At 59.2% G+C, this 16,326-nt stretch overlaps 1 protein-coding gene across 1 annotated transcript in view; it reads right to left on the bottom strand.

Annotated features, from left to right (window-relative positions):
• Window positions 1-3,271: 3,271 nt before the first annotated feature.
• LOC123365715 (L-gulonolactone oxidase) overlaps window positions 3,272-16,326 on the bottom strand; it is a 39,340-nt gene continuing 26,285 nt past the window's right edge. Inside the window, exons 7-12 of the mRNA XM_045008566.1 lie at window positions 13,633-13,740; window positions 12,929-13,005; window positions 10,766-10,915; window positions 5,909-6,073; window positions 4,749-4,839; window positions 3,272-3,677 (exon numbers count right to left, since the gene is read on the bottom strand). Coding sequence (XP_044864501.1) covers window positions 3,549-3,677; window positions 4,749-4,839; window positions 5,909-6,073; window positions 10,766-10,915; window positions 12,929-13,005; window positions 13,633-13,740 — 720 coding nt within the window. The 3' untranslated portion in view covers window positions 3,272-3,548. The remainder of the gene's footprint in view (window positions 3,678-4,748; window positions 4,840-5,908; window positions 6,074-10,765; window positions 10,916-12,928; window positions 13,006-13,632; window positions 13,741-16,326) is intronic.

The raw sequence follows: 16,326 nt of genomic DNA, 5'->3' as shown, positions 1-16,326 counted from the left end.
AAGAGCTCTAGCAGAGAGTGCAGGGGAGACCTGGGTTCAAGTCCCTCCTCTACCACAGGTGCTGTGTACGCTGGGACAGGTCATTGAGTGTCTGGGCCTCAGTTCCCTTCTGTACCATGGAGATCCCAGCCTCCCTGGGGTGGTGAGAGAATAAACACAGTGCAGATTGCCAGGTGTGCTGATCCCACGGGAACAGAAGGGCTATGCAGGAACCTTACACAAGCACCCAGAGTTGGATCCAGATCAGGCAGTTCACAGCATTTAGACCCAAACTCTGAGGGAGCAGGAGAGGGTTCAATCTTAATGATCCACCAGCTTTTGAATGCCAGGATCTGGCCCGTCTCTGGTGCGAAGGAATAGCTGCTGCAGGCTACTCAGCTTCCACCCTAGAGCTTTAAAACCCACCTGCACGGGAGGGTAAATGTTATTCTGTAACCCCTACCCTCCTGCAGGAGGAAAATCATTGTGATGCCGCATTCTGACCTTGTTCTAGTCCCTGTTGTATTTTCCGAGAAAGCCTCATCAGACAGCAGGTGTATTGCAGCTCCTGCTCTGTGCACGGCCGCTTCCGCTCTATTCTTTGCTGCATGATGGTAAAGAAATAGCAAGGCATGAAATCCATGGGATTCTCTCACCTCTGATCCGGGCCAGCTGCCAGTGGCATTTCAATGCTAACTGCATCATCCTTTCCGACACGATTCTCCGCGGAGGTGCTTTGAACGTACCCACGTGCTGCAGCACCTGGTTTAGCTCGATACAGAGCGTTACTCTCAATTCACAGCAGGAGAGCGGAGGAAAATAATTGTGTGATCAGGTCAGATAACGATCACTAAATGCACAGACGGCAGAGAAAGGAGGAGAAAGGCTGAGCCTTAAAGATCAATCCCAGTGAACAGATGATGAGTGAGGATGAAATGGGGATGGACGTTCTGGACGTCAGAGAGGTATGAAGGGAATAAAAATTGACAGTGGGAAGAAAAGAATGAGGCAGTTCAGAAAAGAGCAGTGAAATCAAAAGCCAGCAGCGTTCAGAGCCCCCATTGTGAGCCTTCCGGGGTGCCTCCACCCCCCAAGCTTCTCTCATGGCGTGTACAGCTGAGCCGCTCTCACTTCAAGGGTCACTGCCAGGCCAGATTTCAGTGAGTGGCACTCCATCCCTGTGTGCCAGGCTGCAGCGCCACATTGCAATGCCACTCGGGTTTGGGGAGCCTCTCACCAGGGGGCCTGGAACAACCCGCCCCTTTTGCCCCCGCTCCGGGATACACCCCGTGTTTAACGTGTGTATGGCTGTGGGCAGCACTGCTTGCTCCTGCGTATAAATGGATCCCACTGGCTCAGTTGGATCTTCCTCTAGTGGCTGGTCCACAAAAGAGGATAACAGCCTGATAGATCTGCCAGCGAAAGGAGCGACTCCTTTAGCTCACCCAGTAACGCTTGTGCTGGGGAAGCGGATTAGTCACTGTCATAGCTGAGCAAACAAAGACTTTGATTACAACAGAGAAACTCGGATCCCCTGACACTGGTCGTCGTGCTGCACTAGCACCTCTTAGGACAATGAAGAGGGACCCCAATAAAAATTAGATATTTAAAATCCCACCTCCAGATCCTCCGACCCTCTCATGAGACGTTAGGCTCTCCACATTCCCCCTCCCATCCAGGCCAGTGACAGGTGATAGTCCCCCTGGCAAAGCAAGGCTGAATGTTCGTTCCTCTACAGGAGCAGTCTAGTCTAGTGGAAAGGGCACTGGGCTGGCACTCTGGAGACATGGGTCTGTTCCCAGCTCTGCTGCTGAGTCACTGTGTAACCTGGGGCAAGTCATGTCAATGTTCCGTGCCTCAGTTTCCCTACCTAGTGTGAGGACAGTGGCACTCAGCCACCCTGGTAAAGTGCCTGCAGCTCTCTGGATGAGCAGGTACCTAGCAAATCACTGCAGTTCGGAGGCAGATTCTGCATCACCCCATCAAGGCTGTTCCTGAACAGAAATTCCCCGTGTTGTTACTGAAGAAGCCTGCAACATGAGACTCCGTGGCGAGATTCTGACTGCAAAGAAGCGGTGCCACCCGCTCTCTGGACAGGATGTGCCTTCGCTGGCTTCTCCTGCTGTTACTCTCTGATATTCCTCTTGCAACGCGCTGCCACCCAAGAGCAGTCTCTGAGAAGCAGCCCGATCTCCGAGCAGGCTAATTGCCTGACTATACAGCAGCAGCACCGGCATTGCTGCTAACTTGCTTGGGCTCTCATCCTGTTTTCATGCACTGCACCTTCCCAATGAGCTTTTACATCTGGGAGGGGAAAATAGCTCTTGTAACAAATCCACTGCTAGCCTGGACTTCAGGACTGTCACCATGCTGCACTGCACAGACACTCAGAGATTCACACTAAGATTTCAGATCCTCCTTCTCCAAGAGACCAGACCAGTCTGCTCAGAGGGAGAATCTCCCTTAAATATTTACACTATAGGGCCTGTGACACACAGTATGGCAGTTCTCAATCCATCCAGCAGAGGGCAGTAGTAACACACACACATGACAGTTCATTACAATATCAATGAGTTATCTTACGGTTTGTGGTTTAAATTGCTATGTACCAGCCTCTGCCAGCTTTGGGTGCCCCTTGCCAGTTTACTGTTAGAAAGCTGCATTCATAGACTGGTGAGAGGCTCACAGATCGGTGGCAGAGCCTTAGGGGGCACAGGAATCCCTGCCATAAGATGCAGAGAAAAAATGTGCACCCACCATTTCCCACCCACCCCCCCAATGCTTAAGACTCTGCATCTCCCAGCACCTCGGCTTTGTAATTGCTACCCAGCCGGTAGTGATCTGAGCCTCCCAGACCCTTGGGGAGGTGGAGAAGGAATTTTGCAGCTAGGGAACAGACAGATGAAGCCACTTGCCCAAAGCCACACAGACGGTCTGTGCCAAAGCTGGGAATAGACCCTAGATCTCTGGGTCCTGTGCTTCAACACACTCACGATCACACTCGCTCTCCCCAGCGCTGGCCATTTTCTCCTGACGCGTGAACCTGTCACCTTGTCCTTAGAGATGGGTCTGGATCCGAACACCCTGGACTCTGGGGACGCCAGGCTCTGAGATACCAGAACCAGCCGCTTGTATAATGGAGCTAAATCCGTCTCCTTCCAAAGCCAGGCCAGAATCCACAGAACTCCTGGCATGCAGATAACACCCTGACCAGCACTTTCTCCAGGAGTGGCACCTGGCAAAGCCCCCCTGAATCAGCACATGATCCGACAGCACAGAGCCTACAGACGGTTTCCATTCCCTGATGGTTCTTTATTGACGTGTTCTCTCTGACAATGCGTTCGGAGCTGTACAGGACACTAAACGTGGACAGTCCCTGACACAGGAGCTTCCAGCCGAAGAGCTGGAGACGGGATGTGCTGGAAGCCCAGAGATAACGGCTGGGTTCTAATCTGGGGGACATCATGGAAGGAGCAGGTCTCACAAGGAGCACTGCCCACCTCTAAAGGACAGAGCACAGGAGATGGGCTGGCGAGCTTCATTTCTCTGCTCCAGCGTCCCGTCCCCCCTCAATAAAACACCTTCTCCAGGTACGTGTTCAGGAACATGCCGGTGGGATCCAGCTCCTCCCGGATGGTGCAGAACTTCCCGAAGCCGGGATACATCTTCTCAAAGTCCTTCCGGGTACAGGTGTGAGCCTACGAGAGAGCGACCGTGTCAGTGAACCCTCCGCCCACAAACACTGAACAGCAGCGGCAGAACTGAGCTCTCCGTGTGCTCGTCTGGAGAGCTCCACAGGCGCGTACACAGCAACAGAGTCCCGACCCCAGAGGCTTTACAAGCAGGACAGGCTGGCTCCATCGCGACAGGAGCAGCCCAGGGTGGTGTGGTTCTTACAGACGGAAGGTCTGTGATGTTCAGGGTTGTCCAGAACTATCACATACAGTGAAACCTGCCCTGAAACCCCCCTGCCTCAGACACCTTTAGGGACATCCCCCGTTTTGTAAAGCCAGGTCTGCGGCTCGTTTCCAAGCCCAGCCTTGAGAGTCCACACTGCATGGTAAACCGGGACTCGTAATTGCTGGGCCTGGGTCTTCCAGTCATGCTAATGCGTCCACACTGCACAACACAGACCTTCTGACTCAGGCCCACAGCACAATGACAGGGGTTGGACCCAACTCACAGCAGGACCTGGGCTCTGACCCACCCCCTAGCAGGGTCCTAGGGCCCAGGCTCTGAGTGCTTGCTGGCCTGACTCAGAGTGATTGGTGTGTGGGCGGAAGAGAGACTTGGTCTCAAACCTGAACCAGAGCCCGGGCTCCATGTGCAGTGTAGACAGACCCTCTAAGTCTGAAGGGACCAATTTGCTCATCCGTGAGGTCTAGACTGAAAGCTGAGCCATGCCACCCCTTCCCCCATCTCTCCCCGGCCCCATTGCTCCAGGAGGACCCTCGCCTACCGCCCGTCCTTGAATCTAAGGAGGCCTTTCCCTGCCCCCCGTCCGATTCATGCCACCCCACCCCGGCCCAGGAAGTGAGCGAGGGGGCCAGGAACCCGCAGCAGTGGAGATGGGGCGTGTCAGAGAGGACAGGCCAGAGGGTTCCCAGCTGAGCCGGATCACGACTCTGCCTCAGTGAGCATCCAGGCAGGGCCCACTCCAGCCGCCCCCCTCGTTACCCACAGAACCTGGAGTGTGGGTCACAGTGTCTAGTTCACAAGAGCTGGGCTCTGGTTCCTCCCTGAGCCCACGGGCCAGGCTGCAGCGGTACCTTTGCCCAGTGCGGTCGCCCCCCAGCCTTCTTCATGATGCTCTCGTAGGCGAGCCAGTAGTCCAGCCGGGGCACGTCCTTCCCGTAGGGCCTGAGGGCACAGGGCAGAGTCAGTGGCTAGCAGCTGCCTCCGTCCCCCTTCCCAGAGGGTTTCTTTGGCATTAAGATGACCAAGGGGGTACGTGACACAGACTCATTCGCCTCTTACACGGACTGGCCACTGGGGGGAGACAGAGCTACCCTCGTCTTCACAGAGGTCATGGATTTCCATGCTCGTGGGACCTACTGGAGTCTGAGTTCTGCGGCCAGCCCAATTCGGGCCAGCAGTGGGGTGTGAACCCGGCACTGTCAGCGCTAGAAGCAGCAGCCGCTGCCACGGGAGCTCGAGGACTAACCCCCGCTGGGTAGGGCCCGTGGGAGACTCTGCTCCAGCTCAGACCAGATGGGCCAGAGACGCGCTCTGCCTCCTAAGCCTGGGTTAAAACTGAGCCAAGGGCACCTGGGCTGAATGGGGGGAAAAGCGTCCCGGGAGGGAGATGGTGGATCTCTGCTGTGCAGTGTCCCCCGGGGAAAGGGCTGGAGACCCATCGCTCGGGACAGAGCCCTGGGGAACAGGCTGAGGACCATTTTCGGGTCTGTGTTTGTCCAGCACAACGGGGTCCTGGTCCATGATGGGGCCCCTAGACATCCCCACAATACGAACAATTAACAACAAGTAACAATAAGAATTCCCAGGGGGACAGGACCCGACAGCTCTTTTAATCTCGTGTTCAGGATCAAACCAACCAGCTGGGAGTCAATAATCAACTCAACCCTTAAAATCCCCCTGAACCAGCCCGTGTTGTAATCCCCATGTGACATGTGGGGAAACTGAGGCATGGGGAGGGGACTTGACTGGCCCAAGGTCCTAGCTGGGAACATACGTCAGGACTCTCAAGCCACTGGACAGTTTTCCTGCCCCTGTGCAGCAGGGGAAGAAAACTCTGGGGTCGTCGCCCACCAACTCCGAGCAGAGCACGAGCAGTGAGATCTGGATCGGCCAAGCCGTCGACGTCTGGTAACACCAGCTTCCAATGTCCAGGTTAACTCTGGCTTGTGCTGCAGCCCCTGGCCCTGCCAGAGCCAGAGCCCCGTTCCTCCCGGCCCAGCCCCCGCTTTACCTGTACATGATGATGTTCATGTAGCAGCTGTCTCTCTGGAAACAGGGACTCAGCAAGATGTCGTCCCCCCGAGCAAAGCGCACCTCCACTGGGTAGTGTGCCACCACTTTGGGGTTGTTCTCCAGCGCGGCCTTCAGCTCCAGCAGGGCCTCCTTCGTCTTCTCACTGCCCAGGCGCAAACCGCCCCAGAGCGCACGTTAGCACTGGAGCCACCATCTCACTGCTGGGCCTCAAACCGCCCTTCCCCACAGCGGGGCGAGTTCTGAGCCTGACCACAACTCCCCCTAGCGCTGGAAGGGCAGGGGCTGCGGGTCGGGATTGAGGGGCACCAGCAGAGCTGTGTGGGGTGCCCAGAGCTGGGATAGCAGGGGGGCACCGGCAGAGCTGGGGGGAGCCCAGGGCTGGGATAGCAGGGGGCTGTGGGTCGGGATTGAGGGACACTGGCAGAGCTGGGGGGAGCCCAGGGCTGGGATAGCAGGGGGTTGTGGGTCGGGATTGAGGGGCGTCGGCAGAGGTATGGGGTGCCCAGAGCTGGAATAGCAGGGGGGCACCGGCAGAGCTGTGGGTGGAGTGCCCAGGGCTAGGATAGTAGGGGGCTGCGGGTTGGGACTGAGGGGATCAGCAGAGCTGTGTGTGGGGTACCGAGGGCTGGGATAGCAGGGGGTTGTGGGTTGGGATTGAGGGGCATCGGCAGAGGTGGGGGGGCAGGGCTGGAATAGCTGGGGGGCTGCGGGTTGGGGCTGCGGCACACTGGCAGAGCTGGGGGGAGCAGGGCTGGAATAGCTGGGGGGCTGTGTCACGCTGGCAGAGCTGGGGGGAGCAGGGCTGGAATAGCTGGGGGGCACCGGCAGAGCTGTGGGTGGGCGCCCAGGACTGGGATAGCAGGGGGCTGTGGGTCGGGATTGAGGGGCACCAGCAGAGCTGTGTGGGGTGCCCAGAGCTGGGATAGCAGGGGGCTGCGGGTTGGGATTGAGGGGCACTGGCAGAGGTGTGGGTGGGAGCCCAGGGCTGGGATAGCAGGGGGTTGTGGGTCGGGATTGAGGGGCGTCGGCAGAGGTTTGGGGTGCCCAGAGCTGGAATAGCAGGGGGGCACCGGCCGAGCTGTGGGTGGAGTGCCCAGGGCTGGGCTAGCAGGGGGCTGCGGGTTGGGACTGAGGGGCATTGGCAGAGGTGGTGGGGGGCAGGGCTGGAATAGCTGGGGGGCTGCGGCACGCTGGCAGAGCTGGGGGGAGCAGGGCTGGAATAGCTGGGGGGCTGCGGCACGCTGGCAGAGCTGGGGGGCGCAGGGCTGGAATAGCTGGGGGGCTGTGGTAGGCTGGCAGAGCTGGGGGGGCAGGGCTGGAATAGCTGGGGGGCTGCGGCACGCTGGCAGAGCTGGGGGGAGCAGGGCTGGAATAGCTGGGGGGCTGTGTCACGCTGGCAGAGCTGTGGGGGGCAGGGCTGGAATAGCTGGGGGGCTGCGGCGCGCTGGCAGAGCTGGGGGGGCAGGGCTGGAATAGCTGGGGGGCTGCGGCGCGCTGGCAGAGCTGTGGGAGCAGGGCTGGAATAGCTGGGGGGCTGTGTCACGCTGGCAGAGCTGTGGGAGCAGGGCTGGAATAGCTGGGGGGCTGCGGCGCGCTGGCAGAGCTGGGGGGAGCAGGGCTGGAATAGCTGGGGGGCTGCGGCGCGCTGGCAGAGCTGGGGGGGCAGGGCTGGAATAGCTGGGGGGCTGCGGCACGCTGGCAGAGCTGGGGGGGCAGGGCTGGAATAGCTGGGGGGCTGCGGTGTGCTGGCAGAGCTGTGGGGAGCAGGGCTGGAATAGCTGGGGGGCTGCGGCACGCTGGCAGAGGTGGGGGGGCAGGGCTGGAATAGCTGGGGGGCTGCGGTGCGCTGGCAGAGCTGGGGGGAGCAGGGCTGGAATAGCTGGGGGGCTGCGGCACGCTGGCAGAGGTGGGGGGGCAGGGCTGGAATAGCTGGGGGGCTGCGGCGCGCTGGCAGAGGTGCGGGGAGCAGGGCTGGAATAGCTGGGGGGCTGTGTCACGCTGGCAGAGCTGGGGGGGCAGGGCAGGAATAGCTGGGGGGCTGTGGCACGCTGGCAGAGCTGGGGGGAGCAGGGCTGGAATAGCTGGGGGGCTGCGGCACGCTGGCAGAGGTGCGGGGAGCAGGGCTGGAATAGCTGGCGGGCTGCGGAGCGCTGGCAGAGCTGTGGGGAGCAGGGCTGGAATAGCTGGGGGGCTGCGGCACGCTGGCAGAGCTGGGGGGGGCAGGGCTGGAATAGCTGGGGGGCTGCTGCACGCTGGCATAGGTGCGGGGGCAGAGCTGGAATAGCTGGGGGGCTGCGGTGCGCTGGCAGAGCTGTGGGAGCAGGGCTGGAATAGCTGGGGGGCTGCGGCACGCTGGCAGAGGTGGGGGGGCAGGGCTGGAATAGCGGGGGGGCTTCGGCCCGCAGGAACAGGTGCGGGGAGCAGGGCTGGAATAGCTGGGGGGCTGCAGCGCGCTGGCAGAGCTGGGGGGAGCAGGGCTGGAATAGCTGGGGGGCTGCGGCAAGCTGGCAGAGCTGGGGGGCGCAGGGCTGGAATAGCTGGGGGGCTGCGGCGCGCTGACAGAGCTGTGGGGAGCAGGGCTGGAATAGCTGGGGGGCTGTGGCACGCTGGCAGAGCTGGGGGGGCAGGGCTGGAATAGCTGGGGGGCTGTGGCACGCTGGCAGAGCTGGGGGGGCAGGGCTGGAATAGCTGGGGGGCTGCGGCACGCTGGCAGAGCTGGGGGGAGCAGGGCTGGAATAGCTGGGGGGCTGCGGCACGCTGGCAGAGCTGGGGGGGGCAGGGCTGGAATAGCTGGGGGGCTGCGGCACGCTGGCAGAGCTGGGGGGGGCAGGGCTGGAATAGCTGGGGGGCTGCGGCGCGCTGGCAGAGCTCGCGGGAGCAGGGCTGGAATAGCTGGGGGGCTGCGGTGCGCAGGCAGAGCGGGGGGGAGCAGGGCTGGAATAGCTGGGGGGCTGCGGCGCGCTGGCAGAGGTGGTGGGGGGCAGGGCTGGAATAGCTGGGGGGCTGTGGCGCGCTGGCAGAGCTGGGGGGGCAGGGCTGGAATAGCTGGGGGGCTGCGGCACGCTGGCAGAGCAGGGGGGGCCCGGGCTGCACTTGCGGGGGGGCGGCGGCGCGCTGGCACAGCTGGGGGGAGCAGGGCTGGAATAGCTGGGGGGCTGCGGCACACTGGCAGAGCTGGGGGGGGAAGGGCTGGAATAGCTGGGGGGCTGCGGCACGCTGGCAGAGCTGGGGGGAGCAGGGCTGGAATAGCTGGGGGGCTGCGGCACGCTGGCAGAGCTGGGGGGGGCAGGGCTGGAATAGCTGGGGGGCTGTGTCACGCTGGCAGAGCTGGGGGGGGCAGGGCTGGAATAGCTGGGGGGCTGCGGGTTGGGGCTGCGGCACGCTGGCAGAGCTGGGGGGAGCAGGGCTGGAATAGCTGGGGGGCTGCGGGTTGGGGCTGTGGCACGCTGGCAGAGCTGGGGGGGGCAGGGCTGGAATAGCTGGGGGGCTGTGGCGTGCTGGCAGAGCTGGGGGAGCAGGGCTGGAATAGCTGGGGGGCTGCGGCGCGCTGGCAGAGCTGGGGGGGCAGGGCTGGAATAGCTGGGGGGCTGCGGCACGCTGGCAGAGCTGGGGGGGGCAGGGCTGGAATAGCTGGGGGGCTGCGGCACGCTGGCAGAGCTGGGGGAGCAGGGCTGGAATAGCTGGGGGGCTGCGGCACGCTGGCAGAGCTGGGGGGGGCAGCGCTGGAATAGCTGGGGGGCTGCGGCACGCTGGCAGAGCTGGGGGCGGGAAGCTTTCACAGCTGCCTGCACCACACTTGGCTCTAGCTGGCATTAAAATCCCTCCTTTTTGTGAGCGATTTATTTACGGAGTCGTTCCCGAAGAGAAGATACTGCGAGCTAAGCCAGGACCAGAACCACCTCCCAGCCTGTCGCCACCAGCGGAGCTGGTCCCTGCAGGACGGCCCCTCAGGCTAACAGGGAAGCGATGCTGCTCTGAGTTTCTGCGCATGTGTTTGGAGAAATCCCCCCCACACACACACACACTGGGGTTTAACCCCAGCGGCCGGGCCCTGCGTTTCAGCGCCTCGTGCCCGGTGTGCTCTGAAGAGGCGACGAATTCACCCTTCTGTGTCTGTTTGAGAGGAACCTGCCAATGGAGGAACCGGATTGGGTCCCTGTGCGCCGACGCCTGGGTTACCCATGTGGGGTGGGAATCTGCTGATTGGTCCCAAAGTGGAACAAAACCAGAGTGTGAAAGCAATAACCCGCTTCGAGGAGTAACCCCGGCCCACGCCCTCCAAGGGTATTAGGCACCTAACTCCCATTGGCCTCAGTGGGTGTTAAGCCACAGGGAGTTAGGATCTGGGCCTAAATTCTGTGGGTCTCTGCATCCCAGCCCTGCCCCCACATACCCCTAAGCCGTGCTGGGCTAACACCTTGCTCAGTCATGGGGGGAGGAGAGGGTCTCTGCTGCCAGCATCACAGCACAGTGGTGCCCCATAAGTCCTGTCCTGGGCCCAGGCATCCTGGAAGGGATTGCTGACGACCCCAGAGCCTGGCTGTCTCGCACCCCCCCCAGCCTGGGCATCCAGGTGCTCTGGGCGCATCCAGCGGTCGCTGAGCAGATGAGTCAGTCCCTACCACTGGAAGGAGCTTTCCCGAGCCTGGCTCCTGCCTGAGTGGGCCTGGGAAGCAGGAAGGAAAGAGGCACCGTGCAATCTCTCCTCTCCCGCTAGCATACACGCGCCGGCCTGGGCCATGAACGGGTGCAGAGCAGCATTGCACGGCCAGCAGTCCCCGTACAGCCCCTTGCACGGCCTGGGTGTGGCGGGGGGTTCCGCAGAGCCGCTTACATGGGGATAGCCCAGTCCTGGACGTGCTGTCTGAAGCGGCACTCGTAGTTGAAGATCTTGTAGCTGAGGTCGACGTGCTCCACCTTGCCCTTGAAGAGGAGCCAGAAGAAGAAGCGATTGATCCAGCACACCAGGCTGGGCAGGAACGTGCTGCAGGGGAGACAGGGAGGGGCAGAACCACAGAGACCACGTGTCAGATCCGCAGCTGACGAGGGGCCAGGGCTCCCCGAAGAGGTGGGTGGGTCTGACGGCCAAGCCAGCCCCTCAGTAGTTCCCAATGGGAGGCACCACTCGACCAGCTGCCCCCTGAGGTTGTAAGGAGGGGAAGGGGTTATCTGGGTCTCCTTAGGGGGCAAAGGGAGGCCAGGGCTGGCTCAGGGTCTGTGAGGCCAAGGGGACCTGCAGGCCAATTGGGGCGGTAGGAAGGAGGTTGAGCTGCCTCTAGTGCACTGTTCAGTCATTGCCGTCACACCCCAAGCCCGAGGCGCTGCACCCCCTTGCACCCCAGCCGAGACGTCAGCCTCGGAGCACTGCTGGGAGCCAGGGAGGCCAAAGCTCGCTCGGACACACCGCGTCCCTTAGAATCAGGGCAATGCCACCGCATGCCCCCTTACTGGCCAAAACCCCACCCGTCATGTCACTGCACCACGGAGCACAGTCAGACCGCGCTGGGGCTTGGAAGGGGATTTACATCGCCGTACACCATGCCGAAAACGCTGTCCCATGCCCTTCGCGTTATTTCATAATCATTTTTTTTAAAGCATTGCAGGGCAGAAGTTATTTCTTTACATGGTGGGGCTTTTCGAACTTCTCAGTCCCCTCGAGCTCCGGTTCTTATATTAACAATCCCTCAATACTGGGGTTTGAACGTGGGACCTCTAGATCCAGATTACAGACCTGCCACCAGGTGTGCTAAAGGAGCAACGCCATGAGCTCGCCCTGTCACAACATGCCGGCCTCAGCGTTTCTGTGGGTCTTCCAGCCAGGCTGCAGTGACAGTGCCCTAGAGGGGTCCTAACCCCCCTAGTGCCCACAGAGGAGGAGATTTCACGGGGTAGGGCTCTTTTAATCTAGCCAAAGGTAGATCACGGCAGAACGGCTGGGAGCTGAAGCGAGAGAAAGTCAGGCTAAACTGCGAGGGTAATTAATCACTGGGGCAGCTCACTCAGGGACATGGTGGATTCTCCATCACACAGAGTCTTTCACTCAGGCCTGGGTGTCTCTTGCTAACAGATCTGCTCTAGCTCAGCCAGAACAGAGCAAAAACTCACTTCTGTGCAACCTCCGAACACTCCTCTGCCATAAACCAGTTCCCTCCACCTCCAGTATGTACCACTTACATCTGATTGGTTTTGATCTCAAGCTCCTTGCAACAGGGACTGCCTGAAGCTGCAGCTACCGGGGGAGTTTAGGGCTATTGCCATGTGATGTACGCTGGTTACTTGGCACTTTGTGGTAACAGCAGGACTAGAACTCAGATCCTCCTCCTCCTCAAGCATAACCCCTCTTGCCCAGCTAAGCTGAGGGAGAATCACCCTCAGCAGTAGAGAATCACTGACACACACCGCTGAGTGCTTTTGTTTTTAACAATAGTCCCAGAGCTTTCTGCACCTCTGGAAATGGATGCGCCGGGATGAAGCAAGGAAGTAAGGGAAGGTTCCCCCTTGCTCTGACAATGGGTGTCTGGAGAGTTTATTATCGCCTGGTGGCGATTTTATATCATGTTACACTTTCCATCCTTGCCAGGCCAGCCCCAGCCATCCTCCCTCCCCTCAATTCAACCATCATCTTTCCGGCCCTCATGTTCTCAGCTCCCTGCAGGGTGGGGAAACTGAGGCACAGAAAGTGTATGTGTGTGTGGGGGGGGGGGGAGAGGGTGACTTCTGAGGTCAGCAGCAGAGCCAGGACTAAAACCCAGGCAGTTCCACACTCTAAGTCAAGTTCCTTCAACCCCAGATCAGGTGCCCTGACCTAATTCAGGCGGAACAGCTGGTTGCCTCTTCTCCTAGTCCTAGATTTATTCTGTGGACGCAGGGAACAAACAATAAAGCGTAAATCCCCAGCACCCTGGCATGCTGCGTCAGCGTATCCCCAAGTGGACTCCTTAACAGCCATCCCCACAACAGGGTGCCACACCAAAACACTACAAGAATCCATCCCTACCTGATCCAGAGCAGAAACTCCAGCAGATAGTATCCGGCAGCATAGTCCCAAAACCAGTTGGCAGAGGACGAAGGAGGCTGAAAGGTACCACATGAAGGCTCGGATCAGAGATTTCCCCTGGCAGGAGGAGACTGGCAGCCCTTTGTCTCTCTCTCCAGGACATTCACACTGACAGCAGGGAGCGGAAAACGGATGCTAGGGAATGAAGGTGGCAAAACGAAACTGCCCCCGCTCAAATCTGGCCAGGAGTTTGGGGTCATACTTTTGTGCAAGGCATCATGGAGTCTTGGGTACAAGTGACATGGGGTTCAGTCACCCCTCTTGGCCATAGGAGGGCACCCCCGATAGCACAGCACCTCCAATGGGAGCGGCTTGGAATGCCACTGACTCATCGCCCCATTTCTTCAAGGACATTGGGAGACTCCAACCCAAGCATTGGCCGGGAAGGGCCCTCTTCAGTCTGTCAAAGGGGAGGAGATCCCAGCCCCGGGAGAGGAGACTAGCAGAAGGCCCTGCGCCTGGCTGTCCCTGAGGCATGACTGGTGCCCTCTGGCATGGTGGTTTCCTCAACGCTGGGGCCTGGCATTGTATCTCGAACAGTGCCTGATCTGCTTTTTCATTGCTGCCAGTGCGTGTGTCCTTCCTCGCCCCACCCTGGGGCAGGGTGGAAGGCAGGATCAGGGCTGCAGTGGGACGGGCTGTACCTTGTTGGTATGATCCTGATAGATGACGCTGACGTTCTCGCTGTGGGGGAACCACAGGAAGCGGAAATATTCCGATCGCCGCAGGTGGCTGTCGAGGTTGTCGAGCACCTGTGTGGGGCAGAGAAAGAATGCAGCGGGAAGAGAAAGAATATAGGCTAAAGGAGAATCTCCAGTTGTTGGTTATAGTCTGGGGTCTATGGCACACAGTCGAGCAGTTCCGATTGCATCCCGTAGAGGGCAGTGGCACATTAGCCCATATGTTAGAGGCAGCAGACAGCCAAGAGCTGCTTCACTGGCCCTGGGGAACTGCTCCCTGATGGTGGGTCTCTTGTCCTGGTGCTCAGAGCTCAGCACTTGGGACAGACCAGGGGCCTGGCAGTTGTGGGGTGCGGGTGGGGAAGCCAGATGCAAGGGCACTTTGTGATGGAGATAATAACTATATTAAATAGCAGCCCCGCCCCGCCCCCCAGGCCCATGCCCTGGGGAGCTCAGAGCCCCCACCGGGGTGCCTGTGATCAGAGCGAAGGCTAGCCTGGTCTGCAGCCACCTGGCCACGGGGCTATAGGACCAGTCTGGGCAGCCAGGACGGACCAGACCATTGTTACAAGGGTCACCGTGCAAAGGAACTTCTAGTCCCCCTTCCGTGGGAGCTGCGTGGGGGGGCCTCGTGCTGTCTGCACTGCGGGTCGGGTTGGTTTAGCTGCATTGCTCAGGGGGGTGGTTTTTTTGCCCCCCCCAGCGACATGATTACACTGTCCTAATTTCCTCATGTAGATATAAGAACGGCCACACTGGGTCAGACCAAGGGTCCATCCAGCCGCTGTCCTGTCTACCGACAGTGGCCAATGCCAGGTGCCCCAGAGGGAGTGAACCTAACAGGCAATGATCAAGTGATCTCTCTCCTGCCATCCATCTCCACCCTCTGACAAACAGAGGCTAGGGACACCATTCCTTACCCATCCTGGCTAATAGCCATTTATGGACTTCACCCCCATGAATTTATCTAGTTCCCTTTTAAACACTGTTATAGTCCTAGCCTTCACAACCTCCTCAGGCAAGGAGTTCCACAGGCTGACTGTGCGCTACGTGAAGAAGAACTTCCTTTTATTTGTTTAAACCTGCTGCCCATTAATTTCATTTGGTGACCCCTAGTTCTTGTATTATGGGAACAAGTAAATAACTTTTCCTTATCCACTTTCTCCACATCACTCATGGTTTTATATACCTCTATCATATCCCCTCCTTAGTCTCCTCTTTTCCAAGCTGAAGAGTCCTAGCCTCTTTAATCTTTCCTCGTATGGGACCCTCTCCAAACCCCTGATCATTTTAGTTGCCCTTCTCTGAACCAATTCTAGTGCTAGAATATCTTTTTTGAGCTGAGGAGACCACATCTGTACGCAGTATTCGAGATGTGGGCGTACCATGGATTTATATAAGGGCAATAATATATTCTCCGTCTCTATCCCCTTTTTTAATGATTCCTAACATCTTGTTCGCTTTTTTTGACTGCCACTGCACACTGCGTGGACATCTTCAGGGAACTATCCACGATGACTCCAAGATCTTTTTCCTGACGCGTTGTAGCTAAATTAGCCCCCATCATATTGTATGTATAGACCAGGCCTGAGTTCTCTGGTGTCCGATCAATAAGAACATTGAGCCCATTGGTATCAATAGGTTATTCAGGTCACACATAAAGGGTGCGTCTACACTGCATGGCAAACCAGGCTTGGAGACTGGGTGTTTCCAAGCCTGCACTTCAGCATCCAAACTACATAGTAAACTTGGGTTACCAGCTGCTGGACGCAGGTCTCAGCCCTGCTAATGGGTCCCACACTGGCCTTCCGGCTCGGACCTGTGCTTGGGCTGCGTCCACACCACAAAGTGACAGGGCTTGGAGCAGAATCTCAGCCGGACGGGCTCTGACCCAACCCCCAGCACGGTCCTAGGGTCTGAGTCGTGAGTATTTGCTGACCAGAGTCAGCCTGATTTGTGTGTGGACGGAAGGGGGCTTGGACTTAAACCTGAGAGGCTGGACCGGGGAACGAGGTGGGGAAGCCAAGGCAGGGCACGCTTCTGAAGACAGTGTGACTGGCCATGACCACAGCAGCCCAGAGGCTGGGGAGGAGGGTGGGCAGGAAGCCATGGGAGGTGTGGGGAGAGCAGCCGCAGTGGAGCTGAGAGCCGATGGGAGAGGGCCAAGCGGGAGGAACTTAAGGGGAGGGTTGTTGATGGCTGGGGGCAGGGCTGTGGTGACAGATGAAGCAGTGAGCATGCTCAGCGGCCATGTTGTGGCAGGGTGGGGTGTGGGAGACAGCTGGCTGCTATCGGGGGCTGCTGGAGTAGAAAGCTGCCCCCCCCAAATGTCAGCACCTCCGGCCCTGCCAATAACAGGAGATGCATTTCCCCCACGCCCCTGCAAATCCAACCCCCCACCCATAAAATGCTCCTCAAGCCTGGGACCATCCGTGATCCCCATTGGCCAGGGCCATGGCCCTCAGATCCCATCTGACAGACAGCAGCACAACACTGCACATCACCACCTACCACGTCTGACAGGTCTCCCATCCATGTACTGGCCAGGCCTAAAGCTACTTAGTTTCACGTGGGTGGACAAGACTCGCTAGGTGCGGGGGGGGCCTTAACACCCAGGGTCACATCCTCAGCTGGTGCAAATGGCCATGGTTCCCTCGA

This window comes from Mauremys mutica, chromosome 3 (assembly GCF_020497125.1).
Source record: "Mauremys mutica isolate MM-2020 ecotype Southern chromosome 3, ASM2049712v1, whole genome shotgun sequence".
NCBI classification, from domain to species: Eukaryota; Metazoa; Chordata; order Testudines; family Geoemydidae; genus Mauremys; species Mauremys mutica.
Note: the sequence above shows the minus strand (reverse complement) of the source record. Positions and strands in the feature narration are given on the sequence as shown.